The sequence below is a fragment of the Mytilus californianus genome, unplaced genomic scaffold (genome assembly GCF_021869535.1).
Source record: "Mytilus californianus isolate M0D057914Y unplaced genomic scaffold, xbMytCali1.0.p SCAF_6, whole genome shotgun sequence".
Lineage (NCBI taxonomy): Eukaryota > Metazoa > Mollusca > Bivalvia > Mytilida > Mytilidae > Mytilus > Mytilus californianus.
In genome coordinates, this window is record NW_026262712.1 from 69,333,025 (window position 1) to 69,357,103 (window position 24,079).

General features: G+C 31.0%; 1 protein-coding gene across 1 annotated transcript; it reads left to right on the plus strand.

The window, feature by feature from the left end:
* Window positions 1–520: 520 nt before the first annotated feature.
* On the plus strand, window positions 521–23,531 carry LOC127706481 (transient receptor potential cation channel subfamily M member 1-like). The gene is made up of 13 exons (XM_052211140.1): window positions 521–628; window positions 3,198–3,230; window positions 5,409–5,475; window positions 8,087–8,269; window positions 9,857–9,956; window positions 10,661–11,003; window positions 12,212–12,280; window positions 13,738–13,872; window positions 14,180–14,434; window positions 17,691–17,883; window positions 18,772–18,904; window positions 20,558–20,739; window positions 21,444–23,531. The coding sequence occupies exons 1-13, from the start codon at window positions 557–559 to the stop codon at window positions 21,566–21,568; spliced, it is 1,890 nt and encodes a 629-aa protein (XP_052067100.1). The 5' UTR covers window positions 521–556; the 3' UTR covers window positions 21,569–23,531.
* The last annotated feature ends 548 nt before the right edge of the window (window positions 23,532–24,079 follow it).

Consider the following 24,079-nt stretch of genomic DNA (forward strand, 5'->3'; position numbering starts at 1 on the left):
CTTGCCACATTTCCAATATATTGGAAGCTTGCAATATAGTATAAAGGATGTTCGCTACTCTGTTTCAAAATAAAAAGCTTTTTAAAACACTGTTACAACTTTATGGTATATAAATAAAGGAACTTAAAAAAGTAGAAAAAATGAAGGGTCCGTGTGCTTGTATTTGAGATATAAACCATTGAAAATTTGGCGGGAAATAATTTTCTCTAGACTTTTCATACATTAAGCATTGGCATCCTTTTTCTTTCAAAAACTATGAAAAAATAACAACGATTTTATAGAATTTTCTAATGTGGTTTTTTAAACTATATGTAATAAAGTAGGGTTTAGCCGGGAACATTTTTTAATGGCACTTCATAGATAAAACCAGAGAATTCCAAATTTCTGGCAAAAGTTCAAAAACAAGAAAAGCTAACATCCTTAACTTCCAATTCTTGTTTAAACATGTCTAATACTAACATATTTTGATTTGCATACTATCAAACGCTTTTCTTTTTTTTTTTTACTGTTTTAGGATGCATTTGTCACTTCGTTTCATGTTGGAAAGATAGATATCATGGAACAGATACTTAACAGTAACGAAAATTTCTCAATGTCAAATACTACCTTCCAGGGATTATGGAAGCAGGTATGATTTTCTTGTGTTTTTTGATAATTTTGTTTTATATTTAAAAAATACCACATGCAAGGCTGTTGAATCTCAATAAGAACTAGATAACAATATTTGAAGGCAGCAACGCTCGACTCTTTTCTTTAACACTATTTTAGAGTGATTATATTTGATAATAAATAGATTATTATGAAATAATGTTAACATGTGGGTCTTATCTGATATAGAAGTACGACTTTTGTTTAAAAAGACGAACAATTTATCAATTTAAATGCTTCCAACAGCGCTTCAAAACATTAAAAATATATGATGCATAAATATTTGAAAACTTGTCGTGCTAAATGACAAAACGAAACATTAACATAACAACAAAATAGAAATAAAATCAACCTCGACAAAAAGGGGTAACCACTAGTCGACATGCCTTAGTTTGTACCTGATCAGAAATTTATCAACATAGAATTTGAGAAAGGTATGTAATAAAATTTAATCATGTCAGTGCCAAAACACATAAAAATGTCTTTAAAAGTGGTTATTCAACATGTTCAAGAAACAATTCATGGAAGCCTTACATTAGTTTTCATTTAACTATGAGTTGGGTATTTCTACTTGATTATTTTTACGGTATTTTTTTCAGCCGTGAAAGCCCTATACACGATATTGTTTTCGACTGTTCTGTGTAACCTTATATGATAATATTGATTAATATACTTCACGTTAAAATGCCAGATTTTGATTGGCTAATACGAGGGAAACAATATACTCTATCCCATGGCTGAGCGGGAGACAATTTGTTTTAATATCACCCTCTCGTGTAGACCAATTAAAAATCGATAGTTTAAAGGACAATAAATTGAATCTACATCAAGTAATTAAAGACAACGCTTAAGTTCTACGTTTTGGCTCAGAGCTTTTTTTCATTGACTGTCAAAATGAAAAGAATTTAACATCTTTCTCAACTTCTGTTCATTTTTCTAATACCCGTAACGTTGTTTTGCTTAGTTTCTTTTGTTACCTATTCTGACATCGGACTCGGACTTCTTTTGAACTGAGTTTCACTGTGCTTATTGTTATGTGTTTCTTTATTCTACATTGGCTAGAGGTATAGGTGGAGGGTTGAGATCTCACAAAACATGTTTAACCCCGCCGCATTTTTGCGCCTGTCCCAAGTCAGGAGCCTCTGGCCTTTGTTAGTCTCGTATGTTTTTTAATTTTAGTTCATTTATATGTTTTGGAGTTTAGTGTGATGTCCATTGTCACTGAACTAGTACACAATTTTATTTAGGGGCCAGCTGAGGACCACCTCCGGGTGCAGGATTTTCTCGCTGCGTTGAAGACCCATTAGTGGCTTTCGGCTGTTGTCTGCTCTTTGGTCGGGTTGTTGTCTCTTTGACATATTCCCCATTTCCATTCTCAATTTTATTATGTACGTGACGTCATAGTAAAATACTTTAAATTAAAAATTCAACTGTAAAAGTCAATAATGATATGACATTCAGTATAATAAATTAAATAACACGTAGCTGAGAGGGTGATAGAGCAGAAAGATTGGTACCCATCGAAAAAGCATTGTCAACCTTGACTTCGCCTTGGTAGACAATGTTTTCTCGGGGTAACAATCTGCTCTATCACCCTCTCAGCTATGTGTTATTAATATATAATACTATATTGTTCAAAAATTAATAAAAACATACATTTTTCACCCAAATATGTCATTTCTTATCTAATTCTATTATATTATGAGGCGTACAAGAAGCATGGAAAAAAGTAATATCACAATAATACTGAACTCCGGGGAAAATTCAAAGCGGAAAGTCACTAATCAAATGGCAAAATGAAAATCTCAAACACATCAAACGAATGGACAACAACTGTCATATTCCTAACTTGGTACAGGCATTTTTTAAAGAAGAAAATGGTGGCTTAAACCTGGTTTTATAGCTAGCTAAACCACTCACTTGTATGACAGTCGCATAAAATTCCATTATATTGACAACAATATGTGATCAAAACAAAAAGACATAATAGGTAAAATCGTCCGGTACATAATACGTCACCTTGTTAAGTTGCGAAAGACAATAGCATCATTTGGCGGAATTTTCGTTTTCTGAAATTTTACATCGAAATAATTAACTGGAATAGACTGATATGCTTATTTTGCATTAGAATGGAGATAACCGTATTGTCTTTGAGAACAACCTACTTAAAATGTCATAATTTACCTAGTTGTATAAATAAGTTTGGCATAACCGTAAGGCGGAACAGCCAATTTTGAGTTTTAATACGTTTGCGTTTAAAGTAGACGCACTGTGATTATACTGGTTGGCGATATATAGGTCTTCCAATTGCAATTTATAATACAATTTGATCACTTAATCTATTATTTTCTTTATCAATTAGATACGTACTTTGAGTTCATGTAAGCAAATCTGTATACGATTTTGTTAAGTGTTGCTTTTCATCTGTCGTATGTTACATAGAAATTATTTAATGAAAAGTATTGATAATTGAATGCTGTGGTTGCATGTAATGAATTCATGATTTTCCAGTTAAAAAATGTTTTAACTTTCATATATTTTTATTTCAGGAGATCAGAAAAGAAGATGACAAGATACTGCAGGTGAAGTCTTATTTCGATTTGACTTAAGATTTTTATAATCATTCTTTCCTACATGTCCTAGGGAAAGGACTTTAATCATACTTGTTCATGATGTATACGTTAAAGGCTTTTTCTAAATGAAGGCATTTTGTAAAATGCCTAGAAAGTTTATGCATTTTATAAAATGCCTGCAAGTTTCAGACATTTTATATACTGACTGAGTTTTTCCAGTCATTTTACAAAATGACTGGAAAAATTGAAAGGCATTTTACAAAATTCCTGAATATATTTTAAAGAAAAAATGTCTACAGAAACTGAGTCATTGCAAATATTGAACAACAGAGCAGTTTGACCTATGACAATTAATGAATCTTAACGCTAGCATTTTACGAACTTTAATTATAATCATGATAATAAATAAAGTCTATATTAAATTGTTAAAAATTCACGCAAGCACTGACCTCGATAATTGTACAACTGGGCACGGCCTTGTACGGTGAAACCACAGGCTTGTCTCTGAAACTCATGTTATAAATGGAAATCAGTTTGGTTGTGCAGGATATATAAATTGCATTTTTGTTTATGAATGGGGACATCTAATCTGATACCTTGTGTAAGGAGAGTGCCAAGCTCTGCACTTTAATCCCGTTTGATCTTTCCGTGAAAGGCAAATATGTCAGACCTACATGGAATTTTATGAAAGTTGGACAGAAACTTGTTTATGACAGTATCTAGAGCAAAATATTAAAGAGACCTTTTCAATTTCAGTACTTTACTGATGATTGGACTTCAATTACTTTGTCAAACCTCCATAGAATTTTATCAAACTTTGGTTGAAGCTTTTTTTATGATTGAGACATAATGTCAGATGCAAACTTTTCAAACTTTTATTTTCATTTTCAGGTTTTTTTCTAGTAGATGGATTAAGCTTTTAGACAGTTAACTTTCAGATTCGGTCTTAAGTTAAAGCTTTTCAAATTTTCATGGAATTTTATGAAATTTGGACAGAAGTTTGTGTATGTCCAACACCCAGTATCAAGAGCATAATTTTGAAACTGAAGTATTTTACTTATAAAGGAGCTTCAATTACTTTTGTCAAATCACCATTGAATTTAATAAAACTTTGGCAGAGGAGTATTAATAAATAAGAGATAATGTCTAAAGCAAACATTGGAATTTTTGTTTTTCCTTTTCAGTATTTTTCTGATAGATTAACTTTTTTTTCATTTGAATTTACAGACAGTCTTGGATTAATTTTTTTTTAATATAATAAAGTATACTTTCATAGATTTTTATGAAACATTTACAGAAGATAATCTTCAAAATAAAATAAAATAAAGCATCTCAAGAATAGTTTTATTTTTTGTTAATTTGTATTTTACTGATAATGGACTTACTTATTTACAGTTGTCATTACACTTTTACACTGACAACAGTAGTCGTAGGCAAGACGCAGGGTTCCGTATAACTTTTACAAATGTTTTTACTAGTTCCCTGACACTAAACAGGCAATTTGTTGAATTTAGTCTCAACTTTTCAGTCCTTTTACAAAATGACTAGGTTTTTGTTGTCATTTTATATAATGCCTGGCAAGATAGGCATTTCATAAGTTGCCTGAAATTTCAGTCATTTTACAAAATGCCTAAATTTAGAAAATGCCTGTAAAATATATAAACAATGTATATGATATAAAAATACTACCTTACAATTTAACTCAGGAGTAAACATCACGTGTAGAAATTTAAAACAAAAACCATCTATTTACGTGGGAATTTTGTATCAATTTGGAAATATGTATTCCATATCCAGGCGCTGCTAAAATGTCACTTCACACAGGGGAAATATAATAACATATACATGTATACAGAAGATGTTTATATCACATTGATACTAATTGTTCAAATAATTTGATACACAATTCATAATGTATGAAGGAAGATAATGTCTATTTTTTACCTAAACCATTAGCGTTATTCTGCGCTTTCAAGGCATTCAGTTGCAGTAGTCGAATATATTGTGTTGCTGAAAAGGCTTCAGGGTTATGTGAAATGTAAAAAATGAACATCAACATTATGCCAACTAGATATATATATATATGTGTCAAAATTGCATCCCTATAATATAAACGATTAGTTGTGTGGTCCAATAATACAGATATAGCGAATAACTATATTGTGCTGATCGTATCTCTCTTACTAGAGCGTGTGTCCGGGTGATATAGAAGATCCAAATGCACCTATATACATAGCAGATGAGCTCCTCAAAGGTAAGTGAGAGTTGAGTATGTATGTTGTGTCCTAGTTATCATTTTGTACAAACTATAAAGTGTATAATACAAACATTCAAATTACAGTTTTTTATTTCAAGTTTGTACAAATTATAATTTGTATAAACAGTGCCTGTACACAGTATAATTGTACAAAATAAGGCTTGATTTAACTTTTGTACGCCCCACTTATGTTTTTCGGTCTGTGTGTCCGTCCGTTCGTCCGTTCGTTCGTCTGTCCCGCTTCAGGTTACAGTTTTTTGTCAAAGTAGGTTTTGATGAAGATGAAGTCCGATCAACTTGAAACTTAGTAAACATGTTCCCTATGATATGACCTTCTTACTTTAATGCCAAATAAGAGTTTGGACCTCAATTTCACGGTTCACTGAACATAGAAAATGATAGTGCGTGTTGTGTATCCGTGTACTATGGACCCATTCTTGTTTTTAATATGCTTAGCGGATAGATAAAACGAGAACAAAATATGACCTATAAACAATTTAACACATATATATGAGTTAAAACTTTAAATCAACAAAGAATTTTAAGAATTAAAATGTTTAAGAAAAACAACCTAGCCCGTTCATGTAAAATCAATGCAACTGTTAAAGTCAGATTGATTCATTTGCCTTGAGGTTAAGATTAAACTCCTGTTCACTGGTCTTTCGAATGGTCATTTGCAAAGGTAAAAGTTATAGTGTCAAATAAAATAGCCAGTACTGTGGATCAACTGGATGGATAAATTATATCAAGAAGTTCAGCAATTTGCTGAGAGTAACACATCAAAGCACAAATATTTTATGCTAAGGACATATTGCATGAGTTGATTTATTAAATTAACAATGCAAATGAGGCATTGAAGCAGAGTTACTAAGCCATACATTTGCTTGAGAAGTATGATTTTGTTCAAGTTACTGATATTGAAAAGCTCATAAAAAGGAGGAAATTAGCTGCGAAAAAAAAATCATAAACTAGTGCATAGGGTTATCTCTTTGACAAATGTAAAGGCGGTTGTAACAATTCCAGGTTTAAATGCAAAATAAAACATAATGTATTGTGTAATTCGAGGTGTCATGGTTCGCTTACCTGCTCCAACAAATAAGAGCATTGTATATTATTGTATAGTATTGTAAAAAAGAGTTATCAGTGTGTTTGATTCATATTTAAATTGAAATGATTTTTTTCATCATTTGATTTGAAAAATTATTCAATGTCAAATATTGTACAAGGTATAAGTTAAATTGAGCTTTATTGGGTACAAATTATAATGCGTACATGCAGATTTTATACAATTTATAATTTGTACAAACTGAAATACAAATTATAATTTGTAGTTTTTTATTGTTCACATTATAACTTGTACAAAGTGATAACTTGTACACAACATATGTTTTCTTATTGCCAAGCATTATTGTCACTCGGATAAAGCCTCCTATTTTAGGAATATATCTTTAACTTTGTAATCGATTTGGCTTTCAAACTGTTTTGATACGAGAGTGTTAACTGAACTCAACTAACGGCGTAGGAAGTTAATGTTTTTTAATATGATAACATTAATGCGGTATGTAATATTCGAAAAAAGAAGAAGACGGGATTGTGGTTAAGTAAGTAGGTACATCTCTTGCTTCATCTGTGAAACAGATATATTAGACCGGTCAACAGCTCTTGATGGGGTTTGTAAAACATTTGAAAGGATGATATCAATTTCATTACTTGGAACTTTTGGGCTTCGACCTATAATGTTTCCTTAAGTCGTATAAAATAAGGAAATTTAGTATGCCTTCCGATGATACACATATCCACCAAAGTTTACATCAAAATAATATTCTTCGAAAATGCCAGTACCAAGACAGGAATATGGCATTTGTTTTTCAGTTATTCCTTTGATTGATAGCAGTGGGAAAAAACTATTCAGTTGATTTGATTTGATTTGATTTTTTGGTGTTTTAACGCCATTTTTAAGCACCGCTTTTGGGCTATTTCGTGGCGGCCAGTTTTTATTGGTGGAGGAAGCCGGAGTGCCCGGAGAAAACCACCGACCTTCGATAGGAAAACTGACAATCCTAGTCAATTAAGATTGGAGTCGAGTGCACCCGCACAAGCAGGGTTCGAACTCACAACCTCAGTGTTGACTGGCTAGTGATTACAGTAGTAACTACTTAGACCACTCGGCAACCGAGGCCTCTAAATATTCAGTTTATATGGACTGCCCCACTTAAGTCTGCCTTTGAGTTTGGTATTTTTGTTGTACTTTTTTAATATTTTATTTGTGAGCAGAAACCGAAAGTATGGTAGGAAAGGCAAACTCTGGACTTAAGTTTCAACTGGGCGATACATCTAACCCATATACAGGCGTTGTGGCCCATGGAATGATGCTAATTAGAAATGGAGTCCAAAATTAGAAACCTGAAATTATCTCTTTTTTCGTGAAGTTTTTTTCTCAGTCAACCCTCATTATCAATTTATAGATGTAAGTCAATTTTCAAAATTCTGGACTAATTGTTTTGTTCAATTTGATGTATTTCCAATACTTTGTAAATAACTATCTTTTGACAATAGAATAAATGACCGATCCATCAAACTATGAAAACATTTTCTTGTTTATTTTCAGGCCTTTGTTGTTCCAAAATTGGGATGATTACATGCTGCAAACACTGCAGTACGAAAACCAAGAGGAACAACTATGACAGCGTTTCGGAAACGGTGCCTACAAATGAGACATTGCGAATCGCTGTATTGTTAAATCAAACGAAAAATGCAGCTGTATTATGGTACCAGTTTGAAAATCCAATGAGTACGATTATGATTATAAACAACCACTTAACTGATATTTAATCAACTGGGCTGATATGCATAAAACCACTTAAGTTAAGATATCCAATCGTAGTACTAATTTATCGTAGGACATGAAGAAAGGTCCGTCCTTCCGTACCAAATCTTAACTTAAGCAGTTTTTTGCATATCAGTCCTGTAGATATGATATTCAATAATAGGTGTAAACAAATTTAATTATATTCAAATGCACCCATACATGTATGTGTAAATTTGATTTATTACGTGACGCTTGTAATAGGGTGATCCACAGCTGACAAATAATTTTGCTCAAATCGATTCAAGAAAATATTATTTTGCCGAACTTCCACTCATATCACATTTAGAACATGAAGATAAAATGCGGAAAAACTCCTTAGTACCAATACATTATCCTTTGACTTTTGACGAGAACAAATGTCCATGCAAAGACAAACTAAGTTTGCAACACATCTTGCGTTAATGACTTCCTCACTTCAAATTATTAGTAGTTACTCTTCCTATTTACGAATGTGTTTTATATTCTAGAGCCTGCTGCACCTACACTTATGCATGAAAACATATATCAGGGTTCATATCTACCATTTCGAAATATTAGTAATGTAAAAAAAAATGAACCGTAGATAGACAAATAAAAATGGCAATATGTAATGTGCCATTACGATGACAAATAATAGGAATTTCGTGTAATTTATTCTTCAAGACTGGTCATCATAACTACATGTACCTCTTTGTTTCATATATGGCAGATGTTTAAAATATTCCCAATTTTGCAAAATTATGAAATGGGAAAGAAAATGAGGCAATGCACATGAATGGTTTGTTAAAAAAAGCAATATGGCTATCCTCGTCAAATTTAACACGACTGAAAGCATACATTTTTACAATAAACCATCTCAATTATTGTTATTTAAAGGATATTTAACATAGGTATGAATGAAAACTATCATTGCTTTGAGACAGCAAAATAAAACATATTTCGCTATATAAATAGTCAGAAATACGACTAAAGGATTTTCTTTATCTCAATTAAATACCATGTTCAACCACTCGATCTTGGTCTTATGGATTGGTTGAGCGTAAAAAAAAAACTATTCAAAACAAAATAGTACATAAAATCAATTTTAATTCATCAAAAACATCTGATATTATAGATGAATTCTTATAACATATTGAAGAAACTGATGTCTAGAAAGGCATCATTGGTTTGAAGGGTTATATGCCTTATTTTTGTGGTACGTTTTCAAAAGATAGAATAAATTGTATTTTCAAATAAAAATATTCAACTCAAGGTATGTCTCATGGACTCAATCTTATTCATACTTTCTTTCGGATGTACTCAATTTATATAACTTTTTTTTATTTTTTTTGTCGAGTACTTGTTTTAGGCATGCATTTTACTATATTCATTTTCTGAATAATTAAACACATCCATTACGTAAACATTATGTCAGTTTATCTAGGATGATTGATTTTCTCGGTAACATATATTGTAAGGCTCTCCTTTTGAAAAAAGGTATTGCTAATTATCATGGAAAACATAGTTTCGATTATTGATGATTCATTTCAGTGACTGCCCTAATTTCAATCATGTATCTTACCTCTTTGGCAAACATTGCGGAGGAAAAATTTGAGGAAAACCGCCAGGATGAATACCAGTCTCATGCAAAGTAAGTGTATTGCTGAAATGTTAAACTGTGTATGTTTTCGCAAAGGAAACAAATTTGCGAACAAAGATAAAACATGAAAACAACACTTTATAAATGCCATACGTCCGAAGCGCCTTTCTAGATTTTTAACTATTCTGAGAAGCCTGCACTGTTGTATATATAGCAAAAAAGCTCGACAAAAAATTAATAGTTTTTGACATTATACGTAAATTGTTAACAATATCATATCAAAAGAAATATAGAGAACTGATTACAAATCAATATGAATATACAAGTCTCTGATACTTACCTTGTACAAATTAACTCAGATATTCGAGACCTATTCCTGTTGATTTGTGCATTTTGATTTTTAAATTATGCACGTGTTCTACAAATGAATAGCAAATGAGTAAAACTAAATGGCAGTTCTACAAAATGTAAGGTGTGTTTACATTATCATATTCATTTTTTACATATGAAGATAAGTGGTGATTGGTGATTCGCCAACTACCCACCATAAACTAAATAACGGTTTAAGCAGCTTTAAGTCACCGTATTACCTCTAATAAGCAAGACAATTACCGTATAGTATTATATAAAAGGCCATATATGATGAAATGTAAAAGAATAACGAAATTTTTCTTTAGACATCGGCCGACAACTACATTTAAATAACAGACTCTCAAATATTAAAAACCTGATAATTTTGCCTGTGATTCTTACAGGTTATTTTTATCACGGGCCGTTCGTCTGTTGGAAAAAATGTTTGCTGACGATGAACAAATGGCTATAGAGGCTCTTGATAACGTCTGTGATGTGTGGGGTCATATTGAAAGTCCTCTGCACTTCGGACACCAATTCAATATAGAGGAATTCATATCTCACTCTTCCAATCAGAAAGATGCAAGCAAGAGATTGTTTTCGTATAACGTCGCTGCAGTTGAAGACGTTCATTCAGATATAAAACATGAAACAATTACTGCAAAAGCTCCTTCAAGGAAACACAAATTGACAACTACAACCAGCGTTTATCCGATTACTATAAGTGGGTGGTTTTCATTTATAAAGGTGTGTTAACATACTTAACAAAAACTCCATCTGTCACCTCAGGTGTGATTTTTACATGAAAATCTTATGGCATTTGTACTAGTAAAATTGCGCAATGTGTGTAATAACACATTAACTCCTGTCATTATACATTTTTGAAACATTTTTGTATTATTACTTAGAAACATACAAACCAAACATATGAATAGACGGAGGAGAATGAGGAGAAAATTAAGATTTAAAGCAACCTATGAACACAAATAACCAACATATGCATGCATGTTAACACAGACATATTCTTTTCATTAAGTGATAACTAATGTCTAATATCTACAATGACTTATACAGTTAATTCACAGACAAAATAATTGTGTTCATGATTTAGAGTTTTTACATGTAAAAAAAAAAAAAAAAAAAAAACGCTACCGTAACATTTAAATGTAGGCAACAGTATTTTACCGATGTTCAAATATCATGATTCGATTAGTGACATATAGATATCAATACAACAATCAAAATAGTGGGAATCGCATGAACTTTAAAAGGAAGAGCTTTGAATTGCCTTTCTATGAATCACCAACAATGCAAATACACAATCAAAATAAACTGTTTAACATTATTTTCACAGGCGTACTTTTCTCAACAACAATAAAACGTGTTATTGTAATTTTACATAACTAAAATCATTGTTTTATCAAATAGTTTAGCAAAACTAAAAAAAAAATTTGGTCAAGACAAATTGACTTTAAGTTGAGATTAAGAATTTTGTGGGTAATGAAAGTGATAACGATTGACTACGACAGGTTGTCTTTTGCAGGGTTTTGTTCGAAACCATTTCTGCAAAACGTATTGCTTTGATCGAACTTTTTTACTTTTTTTTATATTTTACCATCCTTTTTTGCACAAAAAAAAAATATTTTACTGATTCATTTTCTTCCGGATATAGTATATGTTCGGTAACACACTGCTGTCGATACAAAGCGAACATAAAACGTCATATTATATATAATTCAAACATTTTTTGTATTAATCTTAGCCACTTCCTATCCATCAAAACAATGGGTCTCATAAAAATCTAAGGTTTGCAAGGCCGTCAGAAAATTGCTTTCTTTTTCTATTTTGTCTGAGTGTACTATAAGAAAATTCTAGTTGTTACATGTAACTAAGTATTACTTTAGAGCAGCATTTATCCATTTAACGGGTTTCGTGTTTGTTTTTTTTTATTTCAGAACCACTGGAGTAAAAACTCTAAGATAGCAATTTTTACAGCACCAGTTACAAAAATAGTTATTCACATAGTGAGTTTAGAACTTATCAAAAATATTCTTCAACTTTCATGACACATCGGAAAATATACGCATGGGGATAAAATTGACAATTTACTGAGTTAGGTATTTGGTATGCCATGTAAATATAAAAGCGCCAGCACCACACACTTAACAAAGTGCCATATGGATATACATACAAACTTCAACACAATACTTGATCTTTTTTTATAATTAGATGATTACTGTGGATTTACTGTGGATTTGTTTATTGTCGTGTATTCTATTTTCAAGGATTGAAAAAAAATGTACCTTTTAGGATATTTGATTTCAAATTATGCCAAAGCATGACCCTTCAGAAAATTCCTTTAAATAATAATGAATCCGTTCTAATGCAGAAACAGGTATATAAAAGAAAGAAAAAAAACACAACGATATAGAAAGAAAAACACTAAAGGTCGAGTTACAGTAAATGGGCTATGTTACAGATTTTGGTAAAATTTTCCATACATCTTTGGCTCGTTGGACTATAACTGAAAACCGGGAAAATAATGCTTTTATCTTTTTTAATTTCTGAAATATTACTGATTGAATTCTTTCAAAATAGGTGAATATTTGTGAAGAAAGCACAAACAATAAGTAAAAACGTTCTTAAATTTGTCTTAAAATCATAAAATCTAAAATTTCTACTCCATAGATTTTTCTTAAAAAACTATATGTTGTTGATACATGAATTTCTGTTTATGTAAAAGTGAGTATTTAATGCCAGTACTAATCCTGAGGTCGGAGTACCAACGTGGTCTGACAATGTATCAGTAGTCATAATTGTATCAACATAGTACATGTAGTAATGATAACGTAAAGTGTGCATTTGGATTTATAATATCTTTTCAATGATGCCCGATGTCATACATTTGAAACCCAAAAGATAATATAAGCATTAAATGGCTCAGAAAAACAAGGGTTGGGAATCGTAGCTCGTCATCATTTTTCTATGTTGATATATGTCCCGAGGTTCTTTGTTGAGGGGCTTGTGGATACCGTTGGAACAACAGTCATTATGCACCGGTTTCATTCGTGATAAAAATGACATAAAATGATAACAAATTTACCTAACCAGTTTTGCATATCATAATGTATATTCAATGATATCATGGTGAATACCCTGATACCGATATGCAAACACTTATCATTGTGATCTCAATACCCGGAGTTATTCAAAGAATGTTCCTTTGTGAAACTTTTTCTATATAAGACATAGTTGAATTGTTTCTGCTGGTAAATATTTAAGATTTATGACACTTTTCACAATATAGAAATACAATGTTTTTTCAAAAGTTTTTCTTAAAGTAATTGCTGGTACCTGGAGCATTCACTTTAAAAATGTTTTTTTTTTTTATATACGGGTTTCTAGTCAATTTGTGATTTTGAGGACCACAATTAAGCTGACAACATTTGTATGCTTAACAAATAATAAAATCATTTTTCAGTTATTTTTCATCGCGGCTTTAATCATGTTCAGCTATTTCCTCACTCGAGACCTGCAACCTGGTTCAATAAATCTTCTAGAAGGTTTGATCTTCATATACATGTTGGGTGATTTATTAGAGGAAATATGGAGCATGGTAAGCGTAAATATTTTCTTCAATTTAAAATTTTGAAAATCAGTATGCAGATCTTTTACAATGGGTACTTATTTGTTTAGGTATGATATACAGTTTGTCCATTTGCCTGTTGTTCTTTGTTAAACCAATGGATATGAAAATGAAAGTACCTTTTAAAGAAAGTTCATTTCCTTTACGCAATATTACAGAATGTTATCAGTCACATCATAACACAATGTTCAATTCAATTACATGTCTCTAAATGGGTAAACACAATCTAATGACAGTAATATATTGTGGTATGTTACTTATCTTGCTTCCTTTACAGATTCGTCCGCAGAAAGATTGCCACTGGTCACCACAGAGAATATTTCTCCACATATTTAATATTTGGAACACTTTGGACTTTTTGTGCTTCATATTGTACATACTTGGATTTTGCTTGCATATTTTGGACTCAGACTTGATAGCACATACTAGGCGAATCTACAGCTTAGCCTTGTTTATCATGTTCCTTCGACTCTTAAACTTTCTATTATTGTCTAAACGGTTTGGTATAATCATAATAATGGTGAAAGAAATGGTGAGTACGTCATATATATACAAAAAATAAATCAATGTGCCTTTATCAAGCCTACCTAGTTTGATGAAATGTTTCTGTTGCTAGTAGTGATCGAATTGAAATTATTAAATTCTGACACGGCGAGTATCAAATTCTGATGGTATTACACTTTGAACAAAAGCGACAAAACAGCATAACATCCATTAAAGTTCCTATCTGTACCGTCGTATCAATGTTCCATGATTGCAGTTAATGGTTTTGCGTTAAGTTATATATCTATGATATGTTTTGTACGTAAATATGTGGTTAACGGCTTGTAATTAAGACTATATATACCATCATTGTGATTCATTGAACTTCAAACTTTTATCATTTACTGTTTAATATCGAGCCGCGTCTTTCTTTAACAAAATATAGAGTTTTGTAAAGTATACTATTTGTATATATGAAGAATATTACTAAAATTACAATTACATAAGTTATCTTTGTGTAATCAGGGGTGCACACTGGTGTAAAATTCCCAACACCCCTGATTGCAACAAGATAACAAATGTATTTCTTCAGAAGCATTCCTTCAGATATTGTAACCGGGGAATACAATTAAAATGTTTTCTACTACACACTTTTAACACCTATTTCTGCTACAAATATTAGTCATATATAACCTTTCTTTATTTTTTTCTTTTTACTTTTGGGAATTTTGAGAAAACATTATATCTTATTAAAATGTGTTCACATTTTTCCTTTTTACTCAATAGACTGATCTGGTCAGTAGTATTTGTTCGTCAGGAAGCATTGTACTTTTTACAGTAAAGCAAATGTTGAAGATCTGTTATAACGAAATTAGAGACATATAAAATATGTGAATGCAAATGTCTCTGTTGAAATTGCAGAGATGGCTAACACATGCTTCTGAAAATTTTACATCATGTATTATATTATCTATTTATGTATGTATCTGTCCTGAGTGTTCTTGCGTTTATTTGTACGGTAACCCTGTCACCTAATGTTGTCATTTTAACGATATTTTGAACATTGCCATATAAGCGGGAGGTTTGGGTAGCCATAAAACCAGGTTCAACCAACCATTGTGTTTTCTTTAAATGTTCTGTACCAAGTCAGGAATATTGCAGTCCGGTTCTATTTTATTTTGGCGTTTGGTTTTGTAGCAGTTCAGTGTTTCTGTTGTTCAGTTGTTTTCCTCTTAAAGTTGATGTGTTTCCCTTGGTCTTGGTTTGTGACCCGGACTTGTTTCAGTTGAATTAATTTATGACTATTGAACAGGGTATACTACTGTAACAGTTGCCTTTGTTTACAATGTCTGATATATTATTGCACTATCCTACTTAAGGTTAAAAAAAGTAAAATACTGAACTCCGAGAAAAATTCAAAACGGAAAGTCCCTAATCAAATGGCAAAATTAAAAGCTCAAACACATGAAACGAATTGAACAGTCCGTAGAAAATATAATAATAAATCCTAGACAACCAAATTAATAACGACGAAAAATCTCTGTTATGCATATAGTATATTCATGAGGAGACAGTACAAAATGAGAAACAAAGCACTTAATATTGTTACATGAAATAGTTTTTGTTTTCCAATTCATTATTTCGTCTTCGAATTGAAGGATTTAATTAAGTTTTTAAAAATCGAGTGCTATGTAACAACATCCCTTTAGTTATTACTGTCGAGGGAGCGCCGCAACACCAAGTTATTATTTGCAATTAATGAAATCCTCCATCGTAATTTCCAAATATTGTTTACTGCAGGAATGAACAGAATTCACACAAAATTTGTTGCATGTGTTTGAATTTGACGTCAAAACTGCTGAAATTTGTTATTCTTTATATAACGGGCTTTAATATTTTAAGACATTTAGAAATTATTTCCTCTTTCTTTACTTTTGTGGCAATGTGTATGATATAAAGACTTGGATAATTGTTTTTGCACCAAAGCTTTATCCTATCAGATCTATAGTATGTCTCTTCATGATTTCTCCCGGCTGAATTTCTTATTCTATCATTTGTTTTCTCTAGTCACGTGATTTTTGGAGAGATACGATGTGACCAACAAGACATCTGTTCTTAAAAATAATTTTCTGAAATATTCGATTGACTATCTTTTAGATACAATATGGTCTTTGTGTGCGCTCTGGTAAGAAAGATCTGTCCAAACGAACTTGTTGTTCTATTGTTGCTATCATATGTGAAAACGTGATAAAAAAAATGGGTTCAGTTGAAAAAAAAAAAGATTTTGAAGAATTGCAAAATTTACCATACAACAGAACTGTTTAATCAAATGTTCATAATACATCATATATACACGGATTGATTTATCGATTATGGATGTAGGCACCCTTTTCGCATAAACTCAAAGCATTTTGCAATAACCCATCATCCGACATGCGATAATCATGCAAAATTCAAAGGCAAGCGTAAATCATAACAGTCTGTTTAAACATGTTACCAAACAGAAATGAATCAAGAGATCTCAACTATCTTGCAAGAAGTAATAATAACAAAAATATCGAACTCCGAGGAAAATTCAAAATGGAAATTCTCTAATCAAATGGCAAAATCAAAAGCTCAAACACATCAAACGAATGGATAACAAAGTACGTTCTTCAGGTATCGATATATCGGCGGCATGTAAACAGTAACACAATTCACAATTGTTATAATTTTGAGGTCAGTTTATTTTAATTCAAAGTAAAACATTAGCAGACATCAATATATAAGGATAAATATACCGAAGAGACAGTTTTTGTCGACATGCGCATCATGTTCAGTAAAATTGGTACAGTTTATGTTAAAACTAAAACTTGGTCGAATTATCTGCTGATAAACTGTTCCTGTCGGTACCCAGTACAGGACTCAGTACTTTTGGCACTTTGATGCAAATATGAATACTATGTACTATTTTAACTTGAAGTTAAAAATTGAATTGTTCATTTATAGCTTGAGAAATATATCTATATCTAACACATATGTGTTCCTTATCCGGTTAAGATTTTGTCTTTTTTAATTTAATCAGCTCTTTTATTTCTAAATAAGTTTGAAGGTTTAAATATGTTGGTCTCCAGTATTACTGGGTATATATTTATTGTCAAAATGCTAGATAATAAGTACAGCTCATGTTATAAATTTGATACACCCTTTTCTATAGGATCCAACCTTTCAATGGGTAGCTACTTTTTATCATAAAGTGGCTTAAAATCCGTACAGAAAAGTGTACTTCTAAGCATGTTTAGATCAAACAGAGTTTTATTTTTCAGCTTGTTGATTTGATGCAGTATTTGGTAATACTTACCATCCTTATATTTGCTGCTGGCGTTGTTTACCATGCCAATGTTTATCCAAGCCATACAGTAACAGGACCAAGTAATATGGAGTATTGGAGAACATTGACAATTCTTCAAATTCCATACTGGCAGGTTTATGGCGAACTATTTCTGGATACATTAGAAGGTTTTAATTCCATTTTAGCATATTTTTGAGTAAAACTTAGTTTAGCTATTTTAGAGTTTCCTTTCAGAAAAATGTCTTACACCATACCAGAACCTTTTATGAGTTCTTTTATACTTCAGTGTGTATAGATATTATATCTGATCTGTTACAATTACACTTGTGTAAACATTTTTTTCAATCAACATGTCTAGCAGAATTTAGTCTTAGCTGAGGGTCAATTCCACAATAAGAATCATGCCAAAAGTAGAATATGATTTAAAATTAGGAACAAACTTAAAAGAGGGAAGTCGAAAATAAACTGACAACGCCATAGCAAAAAAGGTAACAAGTCCAAAATACAAACAACAGTATACAAAATACGAAATAGAAAACTAAAGACTGCACAAGAAGTACCCTACCAAAAACCATGGGTGATCTCATGTGCTCCGGAATGATTAACAGATCCTGCTGCACAAGTGGCAGCCGTCGTATTGCATATGCAATTATAAACCTGATATTAAGGCTAATTTGCTACATAGTTTATTGATAGAATGTGAGAAATTTAGTACGTAAACCACTTTTTTAATGAAATATGTATATATACTGTGTCAAACAATAATGTCCTTAAACTTGCTTGGAGACGTCCGTATAATATCTAAGGGTATATATTCGTAAGTCATTACCAGACAAACAAATTCTTACATTTTTCTTAAACATCATTGTAACCTGTTCAAAAACAAAGTGCTAACCATAATATAATACAATCTTCTATATAAATATTTTTCTTCGGAAGATTGTCGTGCTGGACAATAATTCAAATTTAAGTTTCTATCTATTTCTATTTGTTCTCCCTTTACATTATCATGATTATTGTTTCAGTGATATATTCCGTAAACCTGTTTTTTTAAGGCAATGACGATTCAGGTTGCAAGGATGACGCTCCAAATTGTGCAGCAGGAGATTGGATAACACCAGTAATTGCTGCTTTTTATATGATGTTGACAAACTGGTTGTTATTGAATATTGTAATTGCAATGTTCAGGTATTTTATACCATTGTGTATTCAATGTAGTAATTGAATAGTATTTTTCAAAAGACCAAAAAAGTGAAAAAGTATATTTTAACAAAACGCATTTGACTAGCAGGTCGAACAACGGATGTTCTTAAACCCTGCTGACTACCATTGGCGATTGCCAAATAAACGGATCACCAGATGTAACAAAATGGATCTAAACTATTTATTTAATACCAAATAGAAAACAATAATAGGCTTGTATTATATTTGCCTGCGGGTTTATATGATCCGTTCATCCTATTTCGACTCTTCAAAATTCAAGAGTCTATCCTAAATTGAGGTAAATTACTTGGACTTCCAAATACCGTTTCGATTCTAACATCACTGAAGAGACATTGATTGTCGAAATCCGGATATGGTGTACTAATTTTTGCACCTTTTGTTTGCGGTATACCGTCTTTCCCGCAAGTTTATTGTTTTCTGTTTGGTATTAAATTAATAGTTAAGATCCATTCTGTTACATCTGGTTATCCGTTTATTTGGCAATCGCCAATGGCAGTCAGCAGGGTTTAAGAACATCCGTTGTTCGACCTGCTAGTCAAATGCGTTTCGTTAAAATATACTTTTTCACTTTTTTGGTCTTTATGAAAATGTTGTTTGTGCTGTATTTAGACCCATCTACCAAGACATTTGTTTTGCATGCACACGTATAAAAATTGCGGTTTTTATCCAACGCAATCATAGCTTGAACGTTGTTTACAATTTAGACTTGTAATTAAATAGTATATATAGATAAGAAGATGAGGTATGAGTGCCAATGAGAAAACTCTTCATCAAAGTCACAATGTATAAAAAGTTAACAATATGTCGATGTTATTGTTTGTTCATGTGGACAGTTATTCAAATAAGATTTTATGTCTTTAATAGTAGAAATTGAAATTGCAATTAATGTTTAGAAATACAGTATAAACTAATACTGTATTATCTACTAGTGGAAAGAGTGACATACATAAAATTATTTTAAATTTGATAGTCTGAAGTGGAAGAAAGGGGAGGTAAAGAGGGGATGTTGATTTTACCTCTTTCCTAGTTAGCTTATGATAAATTGAAATACCATTAATTTAAAACCTTGAATTAATAAATCAATTTAAGTGAAAAACTGAGAACCATGCTGTTGAAATGATTGGACTCTATTTGAGATAGCAATTTCATCTCTTGGTTTTACTATATATATATATTTTTTTATCCCTATATAAAACAGGATATTGTCTATATAATTCCACCAAACTGTGCGCATAATTAACTTTTGAAATAATCCTAACGATAATGAAACTTCCGTAACTGTTTAGAATTATGTTAACTGCAAAATCGGTGTTATCAGACACAATACAGGCACAATCGTGAAGTAATCTTTTAAAGATTTTATTTCTTTCGAAGTTACAAAAGAAATATTTTAATAAAAGAGAGACAGTTATTTGTTAAAGAAATATTCAAATTAAGGAGTTAATAAGCAACAGACAACGCCGTGGTATGCCATGATAATAAATATCTCTAAAATATATGAAGTTTAGCCGATTTTTCAAATCGGATTGTAAGGAATTAATTTGAATACAAGATTTCTAGTATTTTTGTTATTCATTGATGGTGCGTTGTATGTACAATTCTCTTTTTTTGTTGCAGTGCACGGTTTAAGGAAATTCGAAAAAATTCCGAACAGAAATGGCGTTACTATCGGCATTCAGTTATAATTGATTTCGAAGATAGAATACCTTCACCACTCAATTTTCCATTTAGAATTTTCAGTTTCGTATGGTATACTTCAAAATGTCCATGTTGTCCATGTTATAAGAAAACAGCAAAAGGTAATTTAATGTACATGTGAGTTAATGATAGAAGTATTTACGAATATAATGAAAGCTGCAGAAGACATCCACTGTACAATATAACAAATTGGGTGAATAGAACAAATAAAATATTACATGTTCGGTCCTCTAGTTTGGCAATAATCTACATTGTATCTAGTGAATAGCATTTGTTAATCTGAATGACTATAAACAATAAATGCATTGTTTGTCGACTTTAAAACATACAAACCGATTAACACATTATGAAAGAGAATATAATAATATACGTAATCCTCATAAATCGACGGTTAAGCTTCTGTCCAATATATATATATCTATATATCCAGGTATATGTTGCTAAGAGAACTAAGTAAACACTGGTATATGTTGAGGCGAATTGTAATTGATACAGTATAACAGTTGTGCTAGTGTGAGGCTATTTTAATTAATAATTAATTCTAAGGAAGAATGTATAATCATTTCTTGTTGATATTTCAAACATTTCTGCAATAGATTTATAAAAATGTCTTTCATATTCTGTAACTGGTCCTTATTCTAACAGCCTCAGCCAAACACATGAAAATTGATATTTTCTTAACATGATAATGATCACAATTATCACAAAATGGAAAGATTGGATGAATATTTAAAACACGATAATCACTATTGATTTTTTTAAATACGTATAAATATATCAATGCAAGATATTCTGACTGTTATAGGTGATAGGAGTGATATGTTGAAGAAGCAACGCCAATTTGCAAAGGAGATAATAGCAGAAGAAAAACATGAAGGGAGAATGTCGAAGAAGCAACGCACAAAAGATAAACTTCAAAAGACAACTTAAGAAATGTTTTCCTCCATAAATGGCATATTTCTATTGCAGTATAGTATGAAATTATGACTTCGATTTCAAAGTTAATGACACTCCATTTTTGAAATGACTGTAAAACATGTTGCATCTTAAAATTGGAACTTACACAAATTACAGTTTATAAGCATCATTCATACAAGGGTCAAATAGAACAAATCTAGATAATTGATAAAATATTAATTTTGACTGAAAATGGTATAACCTTAACTTCAGTCAAAGTTATATACTGTTCTCCAATCATGCCAATATGAAAAGAAGGATTTTTGTTTTAAATGAAACAGTTACTTTGGTCGGAAGTGATCTTATAGACCTTAACGAAGAGGTTGTAACCAGTCTTTCATGTTTTAGTATCAATAGTGACCTCCTAACTCAAAATTGAGAATGATCGTTAGCTTCCATATATATATAGATTATCTACAATCGCCCTGACCATATTTGGTTATTTTTGGTGTTTTATAAACTTGAAATAAATTGTCAAAGGAAGAAACTCAGAACTAAGTTTTCAAGGATGAATATGTTTGCTTAATTTATTCCAGCTGATGTAATGATTGAACTAACCGTTTCAGATCAAATGTTAGTATAGTTGTAGCATTACTTATTTAACAAATGATGCCTATTTACTGGAAGCATTATAGACAACCTACGGTTATGTTATATGAATAATATTTAAACACCGATCAATAAACGTATATCATATAAGGGGAAACTCACTTTTTAAAACAGATCAGAGAGCTGTCAACTGTCATAATATTTTTTTTTAAACTCCATTCACAACTACTTTTAAAATGCTACACTTAGCGGTTTATTCATGAATAAAAGATTTAATATGATTTAATCGAACAAACATTTCGCACATAAAAAAAAATGCATCTCAACGAAAAGCGACAGTACTTGATATGTTCTAAAATAACAATCAAAAAAGAGGATAGATACACCAAACAATAAATTCATGTATTAAAAGTGATATTGTTATGAAAATGAATGCTTCTCAGTAAAATTATCAACCAATTTAGGTAAATGTTTGTTCTATTTTTCTTTTTCAAGAAAAACAAATTATTAATTTGCAATTGTATTTCTGAAAATAGTGTAAGATATGAAAGTCATATGTCAAAACAATTCTTTGTGTTTATTATTATGAAGCATTTGGTAAATATAGTGTTCATTATAAAACTGACAGTTGGTTTTTATACATGTAGATAAATTATAAATACAGTAAAACAATCAGGTTGTTTCTTGACACGACAATCGAGACCATAATATCTCCAGTTCATCAGGATGATTTTTTTTTTCATAAAATATGATACAAAAAGTGAAAAAGTTTTAATTTACACCTGTGACGTAAACCTATTGTTCAAAATCTCAATTATTTTTCAGGAATGGAGAGTTTTTCTATTGTTCATTTGGATTCATCCTGACGTTTTGTCATTTGGATATTTCCATTGGCACTTCTTAAAAAGGGTTCACCCATGGAAATAATTCTAAGGGACATAACGCGATATTGAATAAAAGAAAACTTACGAAAAACGAAAAAACGACTGATACTGGATTTTCTAAAAATGTGGATCGTAGTAATACAATGAACACCAAATATCTCATTATTAACAAACAGCTATATTGTAGAGTTGTAATTCCATCGTATGAAATACAGTATCATATTCGCTAAAATTCAACAAAATAACCCACAATGTGTTTTCCGATAAAATCTTGGATAATTGTTTTTCACCAATAGTATCCAAGCGGGTAAAAACGAATATTTTCCAATTTTCCATTGAGTGCAATTCCTTTTCTGTGCATCTCTAAAATATCAAATGCGATTACTCAGTTGGAATATTTTGTTATATTGAACATATTAACATTATTCAATAATGACAATTAGAGAAACATATATTTCACATACAAATTTGATTTCTAATTTTACCGTTTAATATATCATTTCCTTGACATTTGAAATGTTTGTATTTTGATTTTGTACAACACAAATCTTTTTTTTTTTTTTGCATTTTGTTATATAAATTAAAAAACAAATACTGGGATAGTTTCTACAATAATATTGTGGTTTGATAGAATGAATAGTTCAAGAAATTAAAATGGTCAAAATAGAGTGTTCGGTTTATTATTTGATTGTTCATTGTTGTAATTTGAATAGAGTACAAATGATTAGAATTTGAGGGGGTATGGACAACATTTTAATAAGGCTTGTATTACATGTAATTTTTTGGTGGGTTTTTATGTTATTTTTAAACAGAAACTCGTAACATAATCGAATTCATTAACTATTGTTATATGTCCAGTGGCAAATATAACAGTTATATCGGCAGTGCAAATTACAGCGTTAATCTTTAAATAATTACATTACATGCATGGTTCACGAGAATCCGTTATATTCATTAGCTAACAACATTTACGCGTTATTCAAAAATCAACCTTTATATAACACGTGCTTCCACAAACAAGTGTACATGTAATTTAACGAAAAACTTGATA

Bases quoted from the DNA above. Each gene is read 5' to 3' on its own strand.
- LOC127706481 (XM_052211140.1), top strand. From the start codon at position 557: ATGGAACAGATACTTAACAGTAACGAAAATTTCTCAATGTCAAATACT. The intron at 5,476-8,086 runs GTAAGTGAGAGT...GTTTATTTTCAG, and splicing joins AGCAGATGAGCTCCTCAAAG to GCCTTTGTTGTTCCAAAATT. The intron at 17,884-18,771 runs GTTTTAATTCCA...TGTTTTTTTAAG, and splicing joins ATTTCTGGATACATTAGAAG to GCAATGACGATTCAGGTTGC.